Below are 19,306 nucleotides of genomic sequence, written 5' to 3' on the forward strand. Positions count from 1 at the left end.
TAGAAAATACACACTCGGCGCGCTCGATTGAATTTGTCATTCAGCCACGCACGAGAGGGACGATCTCAGTCGCGTCTGATCTTCGCGCAGCAGCCGCGCGACCTGTATTCAACTCTGCAGTACAGCCAGCGGCTCATTGGCGACATAATGCAGCGAATCGAATTTGCGACATTGTCATCCGCCGATAGCCGACCATACACGGACGAATCTCTGCCCTCGATGTAGCAGCTCACAGGTGCGCCAGGAAATCAAGCTGGACGGACTGGCAAGAAGTATCGGCTATTAGAAAACCAGTTACGAGAGAACCAGAACCGTGGAGCCCGCTATATTCCGCGCGACAGTTCCGGCTACTGCCGCGGCGCAATTACAGACTGTCGGCTTGTCAAAATCTCACGCGACTGTCTCTCCAAATGACGCAATCGTAGAGCCGAGGCAGAAAAACGCGGGTTTATTCGTTGCTAGCCAGACTTTACTGCCCGGCGCACGTTTTCCCGGGGCTCCGCAGACTATATCGTTCGCACTATTACAGCAAATGACGGAAATTTCGATCTGGCGAGAGTAATTAAAGCGAGTTTTCTCGCCGAAGGAAAGGCCGTTGCATATCGCTTCCTCGGATACCGCGCACGGCTTTGCAGCAGACGCGCCCCAAAGGCTGCGCCGAGAACTCGGAACTGCGCGCGTGCAAGTCAATTAACAAACAAATGATCCGGCCAGAACTTTTATTTTATTCGGAACGAGCGGCTCAAATGGCAATGGATTCATTTGATTACCAAATGTCGAATCCTCCCCATGTCTACAGTTCTGTCTCTATCAAATCATGCAACTCGCATTGAATACATTATGTGCACGCACGAGCGCTAATAATTCGCCGCCCAAAGATAGAGCCCCCGCAATAAGGGCGGCGATGCATCGTAACATTTTCTAGCTGCGCAAGAGTGTAGAAGCCAAGTTGTCGCGCAGTTTTCGAAAAGACACGCGCAAGCATTTCCCCGTCCTTCGATCGGTCGATATAACTCTCCTTGGCAAAGGATCTTGTTTATTGGCAAGCGCGGGAGCAACGCACTCGCTCGCTATTATGTTCGATTGGGAAAGACTGGGAGCAGCTTACGCAACGCCGCGTGCGTAAACGCCGCAATGGCATCGCTCCGAAGGAAAGGTGCGCAAAACCCTGCACCGGTGCGCGCACCTGCGCCAGCGATGTTTTCGTACGAAGAGTAGGAATTTTTGTCGGATTCGTCTACAGCTCGCTGTCGTTGTGAGCGTCAAAATTGAAGAGGCCTATGAGGAGAGGAGCTGGCCCAGCTGAGAGGTCGCTGAAACATCTCGCTCGGAAGTTCAGAAACCTCACCTGCCGCGGTTTGTTTGCCACAGAATCTGCGGGATCAACAACACTTCTGACTGTCATCGCCTGCTTTCTTCATTAGCGTGCAAATATATTTCAAACTCCGACTCCAAGCGATCAGCCGATGCGTTGTCCGCTTGGTTTTTTCCAACTATTGAACTTCAAACCTTTAAAAAGGTGGTAGCCCAGGACTGTTGAGAACATAGGCAATATTCTGTGATTCTGTGTATGCCTCGAGCACTTTCGAATATGTACGGTAAACGTTCGGCGCGTACGAGGCGGCTGATAGGAAAGTTCTGAAAGGTCGCGGCATCCGACTCATGTTTTATGGATGTTAATTGCTCACCTGGAGGCTCGGAGGACGACGGCAGGCCCGAGTCGACGCTTCCGGATTCGCTGCTTTCCGGATTCACCTGCTCTGACTTGCTGTCGCCACGCTCCAGGGCCACCGATGCTTCATCGTCCCCCTGGAAAGTAAAAATAAACGTTATTTATCGACTCAGCCTTCCCCGCAGGGATGGGATTCTCGAAATGATTGCCTTCGCGGTCGATCTGAATGTGGGCACTGTTTACATCCAAATGGCGTTTACATTTTGAGATTATCACTTGATCGGCATCTCCCCGCACCAATGTAATCTGTGACGATAACGCGAGACAATATTGAATTCATCCTACCGGCAATCATTTCTTCTGTCAACGGTGACTCATCGTCGTCGAGTCCCAATTAACGCTATAAGAATTCAAAGATACACGTGCAAAACAACATATCGACGAAATTTCTCTGCAGAGCCTTTTATCGCGAAAAATATGGTGGCATTATTTTTGGAGATTCGCCTCTTGATCGCGTGAAAATGCTGATAAGAGTCGAGTCAAGGTTGTATATATTTTATAACCTTTTCAGTCTACGAGTGATCGCAATAAACCGCGCTAGATATGGAAACCGAATAGACCGTGTTTTATAAAAACATAAGAACAAATTACTTAAGGCTCTTAAATATTACATCAGTCGTAATTTTTTTCATTTTTTTCCACGCGTCTCATAACTTATCGCGCGTGCACGGAGATACAACGCATCGGAAGCCTCTATTCAGCTTGAATTCAAGATAATTCGGACAGGGCGTAAAGGAACTCGAGGAGCGCTCATTGACTTTCGACGCTAATAAGTAGCAGCGAAAGGCGAAGGCGATGCGTCGAAAGAGCGCAGACGTCCGCAGAAAGAATAGTCGCTATAGGCATTGTGACCTTCGATGCTCGTCGACGAGCAGAGATTCTCGAAAGTTCGACGCGCGCGCGCTCTGTCAATTCAGCGATATAAGCGCCGTTTACGATTCGCCGAGCCCGCGGAGAGCCGCCCACGCAGCAACTGCAACTTGTTTCCTTTTTTCCTCTGCAGGACTATATAGAGCACTGCGACTCGTGACTGAATTAGCGCTGAATGGCAGCCGCGATGCTGGGTATTACGCAAGCGCGTGCACGAAGCGCGAGACAGTGCGCGATAAGGCGAAATTAATAACAGTCGCGCAGTGCTGCAGTTGAGAGTTGTTCTTATCGAATCTGCAAACAATTGGCTCTGAGAACTGGCGACTCCTTTGCACGGGACACACCTACTGCGCACACAACTAATAACAGAGCTGCGCAGTTTGAAACAGCGTTGCGGATGAAAGTGGACAATAAAAGTAGATGAAGGGTCTGCTATTTTTTAGGTTCGTCAAACTGGATGCGGCGTAGAAATCAAAAGTATGTAAATAACTTTTATCTCCCCTCGCAAAATTTATGCCTGCCACGATAAGGCATCTTTATCTGCGCGCAAGCTGGTGCATCGTAAAAGATGAGCTTTCGCTTGCGTCGATAAGAATTTTTCAGTTAACGATGGTCTAGCCCGTAAGCATCAATATAGATAGGAGTATACGCGGTCGTACAGTCGATGCAAACGTTGGCTTGGCTCATTCAAGCCACTAAACGGCTGCATACGTATGTAACATTATTGAGCAAACAGCCGGCAAGACACTTTGTTTGCGTGTGATTTTAATTTGAGCTCTCGTTATAGCGCGCCTAGCTTTATGGAAGCTTAGCTTCACCGCAAAGCAAACAATCAAGTATCGCACTTGGCAAAGCGAGACAAATATTGCTGCTGTCCCTCGCTGTTTGTATTCATTTGAAAGACATTTCGTTATGTATAATCGCGCGAGAGAAGAGCATTCAGCGGAAAGAGATGCGCACATGTTATAAATAGCCCAGCATGATCTCGAAAATAACTTTCTTTCGAGGTGAAATGACTGATAAACTTGGCAGGGTCGTGCATTGCGAACCTAACGACTGACAAGTCTATACTGTGTGTTTCAAAACCGCGACGGATAAGAGTCGGATAGAAAGGAGGCAATGATTCCCAAAACCGAGAACAGCGAGGCACAAAAACCATCAGCTCACGTTGTGTGGCCCGCAGGGGGACGATTGAAATGGCAGGCGATCAGCGCAGTGCGATTTCCAAGTGGAATTCCGTGCGAAAGCGCCGCAACAAACTTTTCCGCAGAGCTGCGCCCATGCGCGCCTACATATAACCATGCAAGTTAATACATACACGCGCGCGCGCGCGGCCTCGTCTCGGGCCGTTCATTAACATTTAATAAGCGAGTCGACGCGCGGGACTCTAAAGTGCGAAACACAAGGCGACCGGCTAGTAGTCGATAGTTATACGCGCGCGTGTAACTCTCTTGTGCGTCCATTTCTCGCTAATTAAAGCCGATTATCATCGATGAATGCCAGTTTACTGCTCGCCCGATGCCGCGGCCGGGTTCGATCGGTTCTCCCGTTATTATTGCTGCTCGCAAAACGACCAAGAGTCCGACTTTTCCGCTCGCGACGTGCGTGCGCGTATTGTGTGGGAGAGCAGCACGTGCGCGCGAATTCGGATAAAGTCTCCGCGGGAGACCGAGGCAGGCACTCGGCTACCGTATCTCTGCGACATCGTGTAATTTTGATAAATGCCGCGATGATGTGTTTTTTACAGGCCGCAAGCAGATATCGAAATTTGCAGCATCGCGACGGGCGCGTTCGAGATAACGTTTCAAATTAAACACAGCGAGAGGATGAAAAGCCCCTCGGATTAAAGTTTTAAATTTCCCCGCGACGCGAGAATTTCAGTTAATGTCCCGCGGCCGAAGCTTGCGTTCGCCCTGAAAATGAAATTCCTCCGAGTGGTCTATTTTTTAATGAGCCTTTCATGCGCGCGTCGCGATGAAAGTGATAAGCCCCCGTGTATGTGTGTGTGTGTGCGTGCGTGTGTGTACCTACCGGCCCGTACAGGCGCTGGATTCCAAATAATTACCCCCGGTCGCTCGCCGCGCCAGAGCTACGGCTTTCCACGGCGGCATAGTTCGACGCGCAGCACACTCACAAAAGAGCATCAGTGAACAATGTGCGGTAGCGGTAATTCGTGTAGTTTTTGAATTGCACCGTTATCGTCTCGGCCGATCTATCACAGAGCAGCGATGGCTCGCCTACTGCCGAGAGTAGCGGAGATTTCGAGCGACGCTGGCCCAATTAAAGTCCCTCTCTCTCTCTCTCTCTCTCTCTCTCTGCCTCTTCGGGGATCGCGCGATGACAAATTGCGCCGTATCTCGCGGTCGACGAGCGTGTGTACCGTAAAATTTCCCCGATAGCCGCGAGCGCCGAGAGCGCTCCGCCGTTAATTTTAAATTTCACAAACGCGGGCTTTCACGACGGAGCGAGAATAGATGCTTTATCGTCGTCCCGTTCCATGAAGGTGAGATAGTCCTTCCGCTTGTCATGAGCGCGGAGCGATCAAATTTGATTTGGAAAAACGCTCCTTTTCCGGCGCGCTGTACTGCGGAACGCTAACGCGACGTCGCGATTGATGGGCCTGTAAGTGAAACGGGGATCGCGCCATTTTCCCCCGCTGAACTTTATATCCTCGTTCAATTAATATTTTTTGCGAGCCGAAGAGTTACGAGTTTTCGAGAAAAAGTTTTTCTACGGATTATCCTCCGTTTATACTCCGCGCGATTGATGTGACTAACGACACGTCCGACATTCGAATGCCCACACAAAGTCAGGGGAATAAAAAGCGAAGCGCACGTCGCTAAAAATAGCCGCAGCCTCGCGATCAGGCGTGTCAGCCGCGACGATACATGCTTTCAATTTGCAGTGCGCTCGGCTATCTCGTTAGTCACACGCAGAAAAGAGTCGCGAGCGTTTAGTTCTCCGGCACGCAGCTGCCGCCGCAGATAAGCGCCTCTTTATATATATGCGCGCGTCTCCGCTTATCGCCCGCTTATCGAGTCATTTTTTCCGAGCCCTTTTCGCGATAAAGAACGGATAGAGAAGGAGCGTTATGGATTTTTATGGACGAGATGGAAATCTCAGCGGCTGTTGTTTGAACGCGCGAGCTGCCGAGTAACTCTATCTAAACTCTCTCTTTTTAAACATCACGGAACACACGATACACGCTCCTTTTGTTTTGGGATGAATCTCGTTGCGTGCACACCGCGGCGGGAGGGAGCGTCAGCGCTTTCGCTTCCACTTTTCTAATCTTATCTCGTGTGCCCGAGAGAGCTTGAATCTTCAAAACAGAGAACGTTTTTCCGAGTCTCGCGAATGTTTAATTTAATTATAGCCTCGCGTGGAACCTGCGCGTGGAAGGGGTGACTGGTGTGTATACGTATGCCGTACGCAGCGCGGAATGAGGGGCAAAAGAGGGAGCCGGAGCGAGCAGATGCCCACAGAAAGGACCGGCGCCTCAAGGGCATCGGCCGAAACTATACCTACACGTGGCGCGCTCTCGCGCAACCCCATGCGTGCGCGAACGTAAAGAGCGTAATGATCGGCGTGCAATGGGTGAAACGTGCCGCGTTTTGAGATACCGAAGCACGCGACTTCGAATTAGCTTCAGCCTATATCGATTCCATGAGCCGCGCTTATCCAGCTACTGGAAACTACTTTCGAGACGATCGCGCAAAAGGGGCTACGCGAAGCCGAATAACGCGTCGTCCGACACAGGCGTGATGCCGCGAGCAACGCCAATCTCAGCAGTCACGATCCGGTAGGCGTAAACAGGCACAGCCGAGTCGAATGGCAGGGAGTTCCTCGAACTCGATAGCCCGCGCGTATCTGTCAGGCGTCAACGCGCGAAGAGCATAGCCCAAAGATCCGCACCATCGCACGTATCCGATTCGCGGGCTGCAGATGTATATTGAACGCGATTTTTACAAGCACCGAGTGCGATTAGCCAGAAGAAGCGGCGGAGAGGCAAAAGGGGGAGGCCGGCCGGTAATCGAGCGCGTTACGTCACGTCGACTCGCAGCTTGCGTTGTGCGCGTATTATTTAGACAAAGGCGCGCTATAGCGGAGCCATAAAGCTCTTCAGCCGCTTCTTACATAAGTTAGCAGGCAATGCAGGAGTGAACTCGGCAGTCGGACTGAAAATATACTCGGATCGTTGGGAAAGCGCGTATAATTAACCGGATCGCGATTGTGCCCGCGTTGAAAGCACGGCTATTGCCGGAGTTTTCAGCGAGGGCTCGGCCGCGTCAATTCCCGCGTGCGCTCAGATAAGATCCTCCGTAGGCTCGTAGGTATAGGCAGGCATAGGTGGCTCGCTCGGCACACGTAACAATCTTGGCAAGCCGGCCGATGGGCTTCGCGGTAGCGGTGCAAATTTAACCTGGCCCAACAGCTAGACCTTTCTTAAAATAATGCGCGGCACTCCACTGCTCCGCGAGCGCGCGGGAGGTCGTCGACCGGCTCTAGCCCAACTTCTGAGAGAGCGCTTACGCCTATACGCGATACACCCGGCCAGAGAGCCGCGGCTTCCGACGAAACGCCGTTTGAGGCACTTTTATTTGGGCCAGTTTTGCGCGCGATATCAAAGAGATTCCTCGTGGCGCTCGGCCGTGCGGTAAATATGCTCCGCGCAAAAGTCCGCGCGATTTCGGTGAAAGCGCCTTCGAAGAGACGATCGACATATTGAGGGTGAATTTCCTTCGGTGTTCCAGTCAGCGTAAACAGCAGCGAGTTTCATTAATTATGAACTCAATTATGAAGCGAGTTATGCAAAGCCGAAGATAAATTATTTCCATGACGTACGCTACAAGTTTATCTGCGCCGTAGGAAGCGCTACTGTAAAGGTCGTTCAACCTGCAGTTTATATCGTCAACTGCATAAGTGGAGCCGCATAGATTGCTCGAGTATAACGAACGAGCTCGAGAAGCTGCCGTATAATTATAAGCGTATCCACGATCGTCAACGCGCTGCGCATCGAAAATAAACCCGCACATCTACGCAGGATAATTTATATTTTGGAAAAAGTTTAATAATACAATTGGCATCAGCTGAGCCCCAAGACGATCGTCTCTCGTCATCGATCTCTGCCCCGTCGTATACGCATACGCCGCTCGGAAATAAACGTTGATGCTCCTTGGGACAATCATCGCGCATCAACTGAATCAAAGTAGAAACATACGAATGTTGACGAAACGAGTGGTTGACAGGAATAAGCGCGGCCGAGCTCGAGTTTCCATATGCGCGTCATCGAGCTGACCGCTGACGGCGCTCGCGGCGGAGAGAAATTTAGTTCTCGCAGAATTAAAATTTCTGGACGCTACAATTTACCGCCGTCTGATTTATCTCGAGCGACACAATGGGGGACGCGAAATTTCGCGTGAATGCGCTCCGGCTTTTAAGGGGGACAATCGGACGGTCGGCGTCGGGAGACTGTCTTTTCGCTCGAGTTTTTTTCCCCTCTGTCTCATCAAACTCGTCCGCGAACGGGAGATTTGAATGGCGATAAGCCAGAAAGGTGCTGAATTTTTATTTTTTCGAATGATAATGTATGCCCCATCAATATTCGCATGCGCGTTTCAATTAAAGTTCGATTTGTATTCGGCTGTAGCGTGAATCATTTTAAGTTTAATTAAAATTTGCACAACGAAATAAACGTATATTTTTAATTACAAACAATTTTACGTAAAAAGTTGTTTCTCTTGCGTTCTGATGTTCGGCGATTATACGATTAAAGATATCTACGATTAATTATACTGATGAGCAAATTTACGGCCGCATATAATAATTATCGAATCTCTGCATCAACTCTCTTTCCGCTTCATTCAATTTCAAATTTTACACGTGCGAAACCCCGAAAATATTGGATCTGAGATTACCACTTGACATTTCGGAAACGCTATAAAATAGCAAACACCAGCTGACACGGCGATGTTGTGCTGTTGAAAGAAGGTATTTCCCACAAGACTTTCACGCTCGAACGGCTTTGCAAGACAATGTGTGGCTACAGCTGAGAGCTAGAGACTTTCTCTCAAAGCTTGCCATTGCGGATCGAGCTTTTGTAACGAGATATTTAAATTGTCCGACGCGGTATAGGAATTACAAATATATGAATAGCATTATCAAAAGAGGCATCGCAATATAACGGCATCGATTATTCGAACGACGATTTCCGCTCCATGTATCGCGCGCATAAAATAATATCGCCGCGCGCGGGCCATGTATTTATAAATAAGTCCGTTTAATTCTCGCGGTTATAACAATAACGCACGTATCGCGCACGCGATGCTCTTCTTTTAATCAGCGAATGAAATTAGCAAGAGGTTAACGTGAAAGACGAGTAAAGTCAATCCGAACAATACGTTTACAGTCCATACGCACGCGCGTAGATCGAACGTGGAAGCTGCGGCCCGGACCTGACCAAATAAACCAAGTCGAGCGCTAATAAGAGCTCTCCGGGCGCGGTGGCGCCAACGAAAATAATCTCTCGTGCTCTGCTAATCCCTTTAGCCAACAGACGTGTCGGATATGCGGCTCGCTGAATCGATCGGGCCGCGTGTGCGCTGTAATTCCTATCACGCGCGCGCCGCGAATACGAGAAAGCTACGAATGCGTTTACCGATACACGTAGCGGGAATTTCGTTTGATCTCCGCCAAACACGGCAATGGCAAATCTAATTGGACAAATTATCTTCACAGAGTATTTCAGCTGCGCTGATATTTCGTTCGTTCTATACGTCGACCCTGCGTATAATGTATGCATATGTGCTCGATCGATGACAACCAAATTGACCTCCTTGATTCCACTTTTTTATAGCCCAACGGTGATTACTCAAATCAACTGCGCGTAAAGATAGCTTTAGTTGCGATATATCACATCCAGTACGCTTATCGGCGCCTTATGCGCGTCATAAATTGTTTCAATCGCGCTTGTACACAAGCTCAGTCGTAAATGAGAGATTTGTTTATTTTTTGCGGAACGCCAGAGATACTGCACGCCGCTATATGAAAAAAGATCTTAATTATATTCGTCTGATAAATGGAGCTTCGTCAAAACTTGTTCAATAGCGAACAATCGTTAGTTTGACTGTAAGCGAAGTTTATTTTTGCATTTATGAGACTTCATTTCCATCGATGACATAACGCGAGTTGCGCGACCACTTAGACCGCCAGTGCGCAGGTGATTGACTAATTGAAAATATATACAATAATTTTTATTTGTCCATCTCTCGCGATGACTGCTGCATTATATACTGCGTACGCGCTTCGTTGGCGAGGACGTTTTTTCCGTCATTTCTTTTGGCCGAAAAAAGAGCGTTTAAGAAATTTCGCAAGACGATCAGCGCAGCTTCGCCGCGACGTCTGCGCGAGTTGCAGCCGGCTGCTGCATCTAGAACGGGCGGACAGTCGCCCTACCCGGTGAAAAAGAGCCAATGAACTTGAGTGACCTGAAAGGTGCGCGCACACGATCCGCGCAAGCGAGCGCTCGATGCGGACTGTACGTGTGAGTGTGCGCTGTGCAGCTACGTACCTACACACCGCCTGCCTTATACACCTATAACGTCTCTCTTAAAAGTCGATTTGCCCGTTAATTGAGCCCAACTCGGCAGCCATTAAATAAGTAATCCGGCCGCGGCGATTAGAATCGTGCTCGTATCATTTTTTATTGATTAATCGCCGCGTGTTGTATGGCGATGCTGGTTCGAATATAATGTTATCCGCGAACGAACTGCCGTTGAAAGAACGTAAAACGTGAGATTCAAGCTTACATAATTATGAAAAAAGCAGTTCCGCACAATGCGAGCGATTGTCACAGGATCTATTATGGATAAAAAAGATACATTGATACTGCGATTCGAGGTGTGCAGAGCAGAGCAGATTTTTTACTATATACCTAGTGAAACAAGCTGCTAAACGTTGCTTCACAAATTTTAATAAACGACGGGACATAAGAATATACTGGTAAATTACGCGGCGATCAAGGCACAGTTAATATATAGTGTACATTTATCAAAAGTTTTCTAATTTCTAGAGATTATGACGGAACCTTCTTGTCAGAGGCTCAAGCGTCATCGAAGGGTGGTTTTATTGCAGAAAATCTTAAACAGCCACTGCAGGCGCAGACCTGTCAGGTAGCATCCCAAATCTAGCTGCATTCATTCATATGGCGCGATAAAGCGCCCTTTTTGATCGTCCTATATCGCGCGGTACACTACAATAAAACGATTTTTCGCATTTTCCTAACAGATTCCACAGATTTTCAAAATCCAGCAATTATGCCTTCGAGCACGTTTGCACTGTCAAAGTTATGATTCAGGCCCGAAGCTGCACGACAGCTTCTATACCGGTGCACTTATGCTGTTTATAAACATCATTATCAATTGCTCGTCTGAACTCTAAATATTGAAGAGGTAACAATTTTTAACCATGTTAACATTTTAACATTCGAATGCTCATAAAGAGAATAGCGATAATGCACTAATTTTCTTTGTTACCCTCAATAATTCATATTACATCTCAACCTTTCTTTTCTCAACAATTTATTTAGTAATCATAAAAAATTGGCTTTAAATACCAAAACAAAAACACTGCCAATTCATTGGCACGTAGCTTTCTCCAACTAAATTTATAGGTCCAATAAATAAAATATTGTTTTAATATATCTATATATCTGTTTGCTAATGTATGAGGCGATTTTTGAATACATAATTTAATATCTAAGTTTTGGATGGTTTATTGTCCAAAAGATTGCAGACCTCTCTGTTTTTTTATTATAGAATGTAAACACCGTCGTCAATTTTTTTTCACAGAAATTCACGCATGTTTACATGTGTTCCTAACCAACCTAACCATCAAAACAACAGGCCATTCATTAGATAGGTCGCTCGCTCGCAGTTTTCGAGAAAACGATTTTTACATTTTAGCTCTTTAGTTGCGAACCGCTTGACGAAATCGTTTAAAATTTTAACAGCAGATTTTTTTATGGTGAATCACCAAATAAAATTTTGAAGCGATTGATTACATTGTTTTAGAGATATAAGGAATTGGAAAATTTTCAAAAAAAAACTTGAAACCTTGATATTTTACGAACCATATTAGCCAAAACACATAAAATATCTACTTTTTCCCGAAATCTCAAGTGCAATAAGGCCTTTTTGCGTCCGTAATCGAGGCACAAACAAACTCATTCTTTTCAGTTTTCGATTTATTACTAAAAAAACAAGCAGTCAAATCACTTGAAATTTTAATGGGATATAGTTTGACTCCTGACCCATCGACATAATATTTTCGCGAGGTTATAACGTTTAGTTTCAGAAATATGAACTTTTTAAAAAAAGTCACCTTTTTCATTTTATCTGCCGAACAAAGCGGTCGATCCCGAGCAGCAACCGAGGAAAAATAGGCAATTTTATGCTTTTTCAAATGCAGTATAACTGCATTGTTTGTAACAATGGGATAATTGAATAAAACGCAAAATAGTATTTTTCAAAGATCAAAAAATGGCCATCAAAAAAATTATTATATTATAGTTGAGAATAAAAATAACTGTTTTTCCCGAATTCGGAATCTCAAATATATATGCATGTCAAATTTTAATGATATTGACGGAGTAGTTCTAGAAATATTACCGTACACACACACACGCATCCATACGGACATTTCCTAAAAGCACTTGATTTCAACTTATAACACACCAAAAAGTATGTTCCAGAACTTTTGAAGAAACTCAAAATTTTAGTATTACAAAGCTTCCTCTATAGGAGGAAGCAAAAAATAAAAAATAATATTACGTACATACCCTTGACGCTTTTTATATGATCGACGATGTTCCGTGCAATTTTGAAGTACAAGAAATTGCCAATTCGCTTTTTCTTTTCGCAACTATTTTTCGCGACAACAACAGAATGTGTCAATACGAATAATAAAAATGTTGCATGAAATTTAAATTATTCGACACAATAGAGTAATGCCAGTCGTATTCTTCAATGCAAGCCAACGAATATTTTGCGCGGCTTTTGTACTAAAGGATGAACAGGAAACAGATAATGCGTCCATTTATAGAAGATCCCCAATCAGATACTCGAAATCGTATAAATAATCTTATGAAATAAGCTGCGGTTTAAAAAATAAAGTTAATTAAATGTAGATTTTTCAAATTATAACGTCATTCACATGGATTTCTACTGCCTCATGACATGTATCGCATGTTCGCAACATTAATATTTTTTTTCTTGCTTTCCAGAAATACAAATAGTAAACAAAATATAAGCAAGCTATTTGTGAAGCGCTCAATAATAAGCATGCGATTGATGCATTTAGTTTGTAGCATATAGAGTAAGAGGTAAAATTTTTATAGTTTTAAGTATTCTTTAATTTTCTTATGTAATGCCAGCGCCGAACAGGTAACATTATTTACCTCTGCAAAGTACTGAGTGACTATATCAACTAGTTATGATACTCTGTACTATTCTGGAATAAATAAATACAACACGCGCTAGAAAACATATTCTAATTTTTTAACATATTTTAGTATTTATTCTTAAAAATTTCATATTGTAGAACTCAATTAATTACATGAACTAAATTGTTCTTATTTTAAATTATAATCATCCATTTTCATTTTATAAATGATGCGGATGAAAGTTAGTGACAATGGAAATGATCAACAAGGGGATAAGGCATTTTGGTTTGAGGGACTAATTTTATGGGTTTTGAAAGTACGCGAGCGGTGGATTAAGCAGTTGGCGGTGGTGGCAGAACTTGAGCAATTCTCTGCTCTCGGCGACGAGAGGTGGCGTCGAACGCGTTGTCTGAAAGTCGATGTAGACCTGAGCAGCACTGAGAAGGGATTGGGCGTCTAATTTAGAGAGAATGATTTGAGAGAGTTCAACAGGCAGTTCACGGATAAAGTCGATGCCTTTGTGGTAAACGCCCATTGCGGTCATCAGTTGTCTGAAAGAGTCCATGGTGATTGCTTTTTTGGCATGCTCTGCACTCTTCGAAAGTGACTTCTGGATTGAGGATGTGTTGCGCAACTCGAGCTTATATACTCAGTGCAATGCGGATGGGGTGTCACATACGATCTGATCTATGCGATTATTTTTCAAAAGCTCAGCAAAGCTAGCATTTATGCATCTTTACTGCAAAGCTAGCGGCATGCATTTTTCAGTTTTTCAAGATACAATCGAATGGGAGCGGCGAAAGCTATAATTCAAAGTCCACGAGTTATTTTTTGAGTCGGGCTCGCTGCATGACGATTGTTTTTCTTTCCGTGCTGCTGAGCGCGAGCTCGAGTACAATAAACCCGAGCCGCGCTAGGCAGCTCAGGTACATCGCACTATTACGCTAGCACAAAAACCTTGACTTTATTGCGCTACAATGGCATTCCGCCTCGCACGCGCCGTCGCTTTTATTTATTCTTTCCTTTCCCTTTTTCTTTCGCACACGCGCGTACATTCGCTTGCACGTGTGCCTCCAACCGTCCTGTCCTCCTCCTCCGACATCAGTCTCTCCTTTTATATGCTCTTTTGCTCGGACTCGCCAATTATAATATGCGAATCGACGTTTGTGCACGCGTCTCGATTCGCTCGGACATGCCTCGATTAGCTAGTCGATTACAAAGTACATCCGAATGGTTTGTCTCGTGTACATGCTTTATCCTTCGTGTCAATACTGCAATTTTGTTTTTCACAAGACTGGGTGAACAAACACCGAGCAGCAGAAACTTTAGCTATCCCGGTCCGGAATCCAGTATAAATACGTTCGGACGAAATTCCATTCTAATTAGCAGCGGATGTTTTGACTTTTTTGGACCGAAACTGTTATGCGCACGTGCGCGAGCAGCGTTCGAGGCAATGGGAAGAAAAACGACGCGATTGTAATTTGGAGCGCGCATGCACGAGAGTAAAGCACGGAGATTTACGGCGTTTCTGCTTTTATTTCACAACTTTTTTTGCATCGACAATCACCTCGCAAAGCTTTCTAAAGCTCGTCGGATGTTAATCAAATGCCGTGAGCTGTGTGCTCTTCACCTACTTGCGAAATTTTGCACGGATCTCGAAAACACGTGCGTCCACATGAGCTGGACATAGAAAATCAATCATGAATATAACATCGCGTTAAGAAAGAAACAGCGGAAATGTGCGCAATTACATAATTACATAATTTTATAAACTATTATTTGCTTTCTTCGAACCAATCTAATCAATGAATCATTCTAAAAATTAGATATACTTACTGAACAGTCGTTACGGTGGCAGAACGGTTAAAACTACCGGACTTTACAGCAGAAACGACTGTGTTTTTTTCAGTGTATACTTATAGGAAAGCGAACGACAAACACACGTGTTACACTCGATCGTTGACCTTGACCGTGGTCGGTTAGTCACGAGTCGCGTGCGAAACGAATGGGAGTGCGCGTGTTTTCCTCTTAATGCGTATGACGAATTAAAAAATGAAACGAGTTTCAATATCCAATACTCGTTCCGAGAGAGAATGCTAATGAGAATTTTCTAGGGCAGGAATTCGCCATATTCCATAAAGTAACGTAAACAATAGAAATTTACGTGATTTAAATAAATTTTTCATGTATCACGTGTCGTAGAACGGCAAAATAGTTGTAGTTCATTTAGCAAGTTTACAAATATTATTCGACCTCCAAAGTGTTTTGTATTGGCTTACAACTTTTATCATGATAAACTCGGATAAGGATTTTTATCTTTGAATTGCTCTTATCTCTACAATTATGATGAAACGTAAGTCTTATCAAATTAAAGCAGGCGCTTTTTAATTATTATTAATAAAATTATAATTGACACTCCGATCTAATAGTCTCACCATAGGCGAATGTAAATTATTCTACGATATCATGTATTTCACGTGAAAATTATGGCTGATGTCGCCTCTCTCAAGTGAGCTTCATCTTTTTTGATGCTAGCAAGATAAACAAGTCGGGCTTTGCACTTTGTGGAATGCACATTGTTCGGTTATACTTATACAATACCAACGTGTTTCGTTAGCTGATAAAAACACAATTCACACATTTAATAACGTGAGTAGTAACTACTGGATATTCAAAAGCTATTGTACTTTTGGATTTTTACCTACTCCAGTGACAACAGTCGTTGACTCTGTAATTAGGTTTCGAAAACATTTTGGGATTTCCACAGCTACTGTTGTGCGGGGAAGATCTTTTAGCATAGATAGTCCTTCGTTTCAAAAGTGGCCTCATTTCGAGATTCTCGTGACAACAGCGTGTAAGTACATTGGCAATTAACTTCGGAAGGTTAATGGTTCGAATATTCATAACATACATCGATAGCACCTTATTCAGTATTATTTGATGTGTAACCGACAAATATTAGATAGACACGGAAAGTCGACGTTATTTTATAAAACGTGGAACAGTCTCCCTCCATAATATGATGACGATCATCGTCGAAAACCAGATAAGATCCGCGTGGCCGATTAGAAACGACATCGCGTCCACAAACGCGTTCATCTCAAGCGGCGCCACAACAAGCAGTCTGCTGCAGAGTATTCTTGGGCCGTTCAGGCCATGTGGCGCGAATTACAGACGATATAGCATCACAACCGCAAGACGTCCGATTTTACGTAACGGCGCGACTCCGCCTCGAGCATAATATCGCCCGACTGATAGATAAAACTCGTCCGACGCTTTGCCGACTTTTCGAGAGCTGCGAACGCGCTTCCAAGTCCAAATATTTTCTTTGGACTCGCGCACGCGCCTCCGATAACAATCTGCAAAAGCGCTGGAGTCAACGTCGGTGGGCAAAAGTTGGCTCGTTAAAGTGGTACTTGCGTTCAGCCTACGCCGATTTGCGCGAGAATTTATTGCAGCGCGGTGAAAGTGCACGAGGCGCCAAAGAAAGTTATAATAACCGCCAGCGTCGATCGCTGCTGCGCATAGCCTTTTCCCGCTCGAAGAGAGGATTTTGTTTCACTTCAGTGTAAATAATAATGCACGGCGGGAGGATAGATTAGAATTAGGCATCAATCTCGCGCGATCGCACACACATCGCTGCACGTGCGGGAGCGTTTGTTTTCGTGGCTCATAATCTATTCCAGCAGCGCTCGGTATTCCGAGCACCAGAACAGCCGACACTCTGTTTGCGCGCGTAGCTACGCATGAAAAAATGTTTTCGAAAATAGAACCGATAGCGTGATGCCGCCGCTCCTCGCTATTCTACGACGCACATGCGGCCGAGATGGATAATATATGGACAGTCTCGTCGTCTTGCTCTCGAGAGTCGATCCGATATTTATTTTCGAGCAGAAAAATGGAAACAAACACGCTCCACCACGAGTTTGTTTTGAAGCGCGACTTTTTAATCTAGCGACGCACCGTAATCGGGGTCTTATTATCATGATCATCCGAGCGTAAGAGGGCTAATCTTTAAATGACGCGGCTATTGCGCGTCAATACGACCGCTTGCGGATTATATATTTTTGATCCCGAATCATGTTTAGATCGCTGAGTCGCGAAATCTGTTACAGCGATAACGCGCTTTACTGCTTTATATTATATACTCTGTTTGAAAACGATGTCGAAATTTCCGATTGCCGCCGCGCTGTATTTTTATGCAATGATCTAACGATTATGCTGTTGACATAGCAATCTCATACTTATATGTATACAGTTATTTCTGTATCTCGAGCGTTTTACCCGGTTCTGCCGAATCCACAGTTAACCCGGCCGCAACATCGAGTTTCGTTGAGTTCAACGTCATCGTGCGTTGTGTTTTTATAGAGCTGTCGGGCAGAAAACAAAGTGCCACACTAAGCGATCAAAATGGTGATTTTGGCGGAGATCGTCGCCACGTGTTTCCGCACTGCGCCGCGAGCACCCTATACAAGCGCATAGCTGACGACCCCAGGATATATTGACATATTGTTGTGCAACGAGTTCAGTGATACCGAACTGCGCGCGTGTGCAGGAATAAACGTGCGGCTTACGCCCAATCGATAGGTCTGTATACGCTTCCGTAATACCCGCTCGATGATGTTTTGCTGGACATTGTGCGTGGGACTGCGTCGATGCGCCCGCATGCAGAAGCCTGCGCGACTTCCTGCATCGGTCATCGAAACTAAGACGCGAGCATCTAAAGCAAGCCGTCGCTTTAATTTGGCAAGTCGCTGATGCTGCTGACGAGACGCACACGTGCGACGAGGCACAGAGTCAGTGCGCGAGCGCATCCCGTGCCGAGCTCGCATGCACCGCGCTGCAGGTAGGGTTTCAACCTCGGCGAAAGAGCGGCGGCTGCTCGTCGCCTTCGCGGAGATAAGCAGAGCCGACGCTGCGCAAAAGTGCCGGGCACGTGGCGCTCGTGCGGAGGAGGGACCGAGCCAATAACATCAGCAGAGCTGTGAAATGTGCGAGGCGATGTCTGCCGACGATAAAAATTACAACTTTGTTTTTGCCTCGCGCCGTGTACGCTTCGTCTGCGCGGAAACGGGGAAAGGCGCACGAGCGCGCTCGAAGAGCCTGTTTTTCTTCGAATTTCTTCGGACTCGATCAGGGCTACGATAAGCGCCAGCGTGAGCTCCGTCGCGATAAGGACGGGTGGATGTACCTATCATTTTTTTCTCGCAACGAGAGCGATCCGATCACGTTTGCAGCGGACGCGATATTTTTCCATCGTCACGTTTCAAAGGAGGCGAAAATGCGAGTAGATTTTACCGGAAGCAAAGAGTAGTGCATCTACGATAGTGGAAGTCGACGAAATGAGACTGTTAGCTATAACTCAAAATAGACATGAACTCACGCGATAAGTAGAAAGTGGCAGACACGGGTAGGACGTGCATTCGAAAAACGTGTATAGCCGCGCGTACTATGTATGTATAAACTCTTCCATTATTGTCTTATACGTCTATATCGCTAAAAATGTAATCCACGAGCAATTGGCAAACATGGCTAGCTCATGCTTTCTAAGAAATTTTCACGAAGCTCATCGATTAAACTATTATTGATTTTTACGTATAACCATTAACCGTTGCGCCATTAGGTATCTCCTTTAAAACGCCAAGTCGAGTATCGTCGTAACCGTCGTAAATTCTGACAACTCGCACACTTTGAACTGAATCGTTATTTCGGAGCTAGCGAGTGGTATTTTTAGCGGCACTTTTTGCACGCCATTCTTTTTTATGCAGTCGGCAAATCGCCAAGGAATTCGAATAGCATCCTACTTAGATTCACAAACGCAAACGTCTGTCTATCCCGAGATCCACGTAACCGGCATTTTTAGCGAGCATCGAAATTATCGCGCATCAAATTGAATGCACGCATGAATTTTGCACTGACACGTGTCGGGGACCAGAATTGCGCAACAATAACAGACGAAGGATGTGGGAAAAGGAAGCCGATAGCAAAAGGCAAACAGTGAGAGAATTTTTAGCACGAAAATAATCGTCCCCGTCCTAATTTCTGAGAAGCCGATAATAAAAAAAGACGCAGATCTTACTATGCGGGCCCGGCGATAACCACAACACACACACGCACACACACACGCGCACACACACACACCGGCCGGCACATCCCACATAATTTCTAAAGAGGCATCACGAGCCATCGCTTCTTCCTCCACGCGCTCCGCGCGTATTTTTGTTTTCTTTCTCCGTGACCTTGACTCCTTCGCAGTTCTCTTTTGC

General features: G+C 45.6%; 1 protein-coding gene and 1 long non-coding RNA gene across 3 annotated transcripts in view; one reads left to right on the forward strand and one right to left on the reverse strand.

Moving 5' to 3' along the window:
• The window catches only part of LOC100113853 (MAP kinase-interacting serine/threonine-protein kinase 1), a 53,539-nt gene that overhangs the window by 23,690 nt on the left and 10,543 nt on the right, over window positions 1–19,306 (reverse strand). The window contains exon 2 of the mRNA XM_003423767.5: window positions 1,689–1,809. Coding sequence (XP_003423815.1) covers window positions 1,689–1,809 — 121 coding nt within the window. The remainder of the gene's footprint in view (window positions 1–1,688; window positions 1,810–19,306) is intronic.
• Window positions 2,754–19,306, forward strand: part of LOC107981924 — a 38,305-nt gene continuing 21,752 nt past the window's right edge. Inside the window, exon 1 of one of the 2 annotated variants that reach the window (XR_004226566.2) lies at window positions 2,754–3,079. This is a non-coding gene — a long non-coding RNA (uncharacterized LOC107981924). The remainder of the gene's footprint in view (window positions 3,080–19,306) is intronic. The other variant, XR_004226563.2, reaches the window with a different exon arrangement.

This window comes from Nasonia vitripennis (assembly GCF_009193385.2).
Source record: "Nasonia vitripennis strain AsymCx chromosome 1 unlocalized genomic scaffold, Nvit_psr_1.1 chr1_random0015, whole genome shotgun sequence".
Classification (NCBI taxonomy): domain Eukaryota; kingdom Metazoa; phylum Arthropoda; class Insecta; order Hymenoptera; family Pteromalidae; genus Nasonia; species Nasonia vitripennis.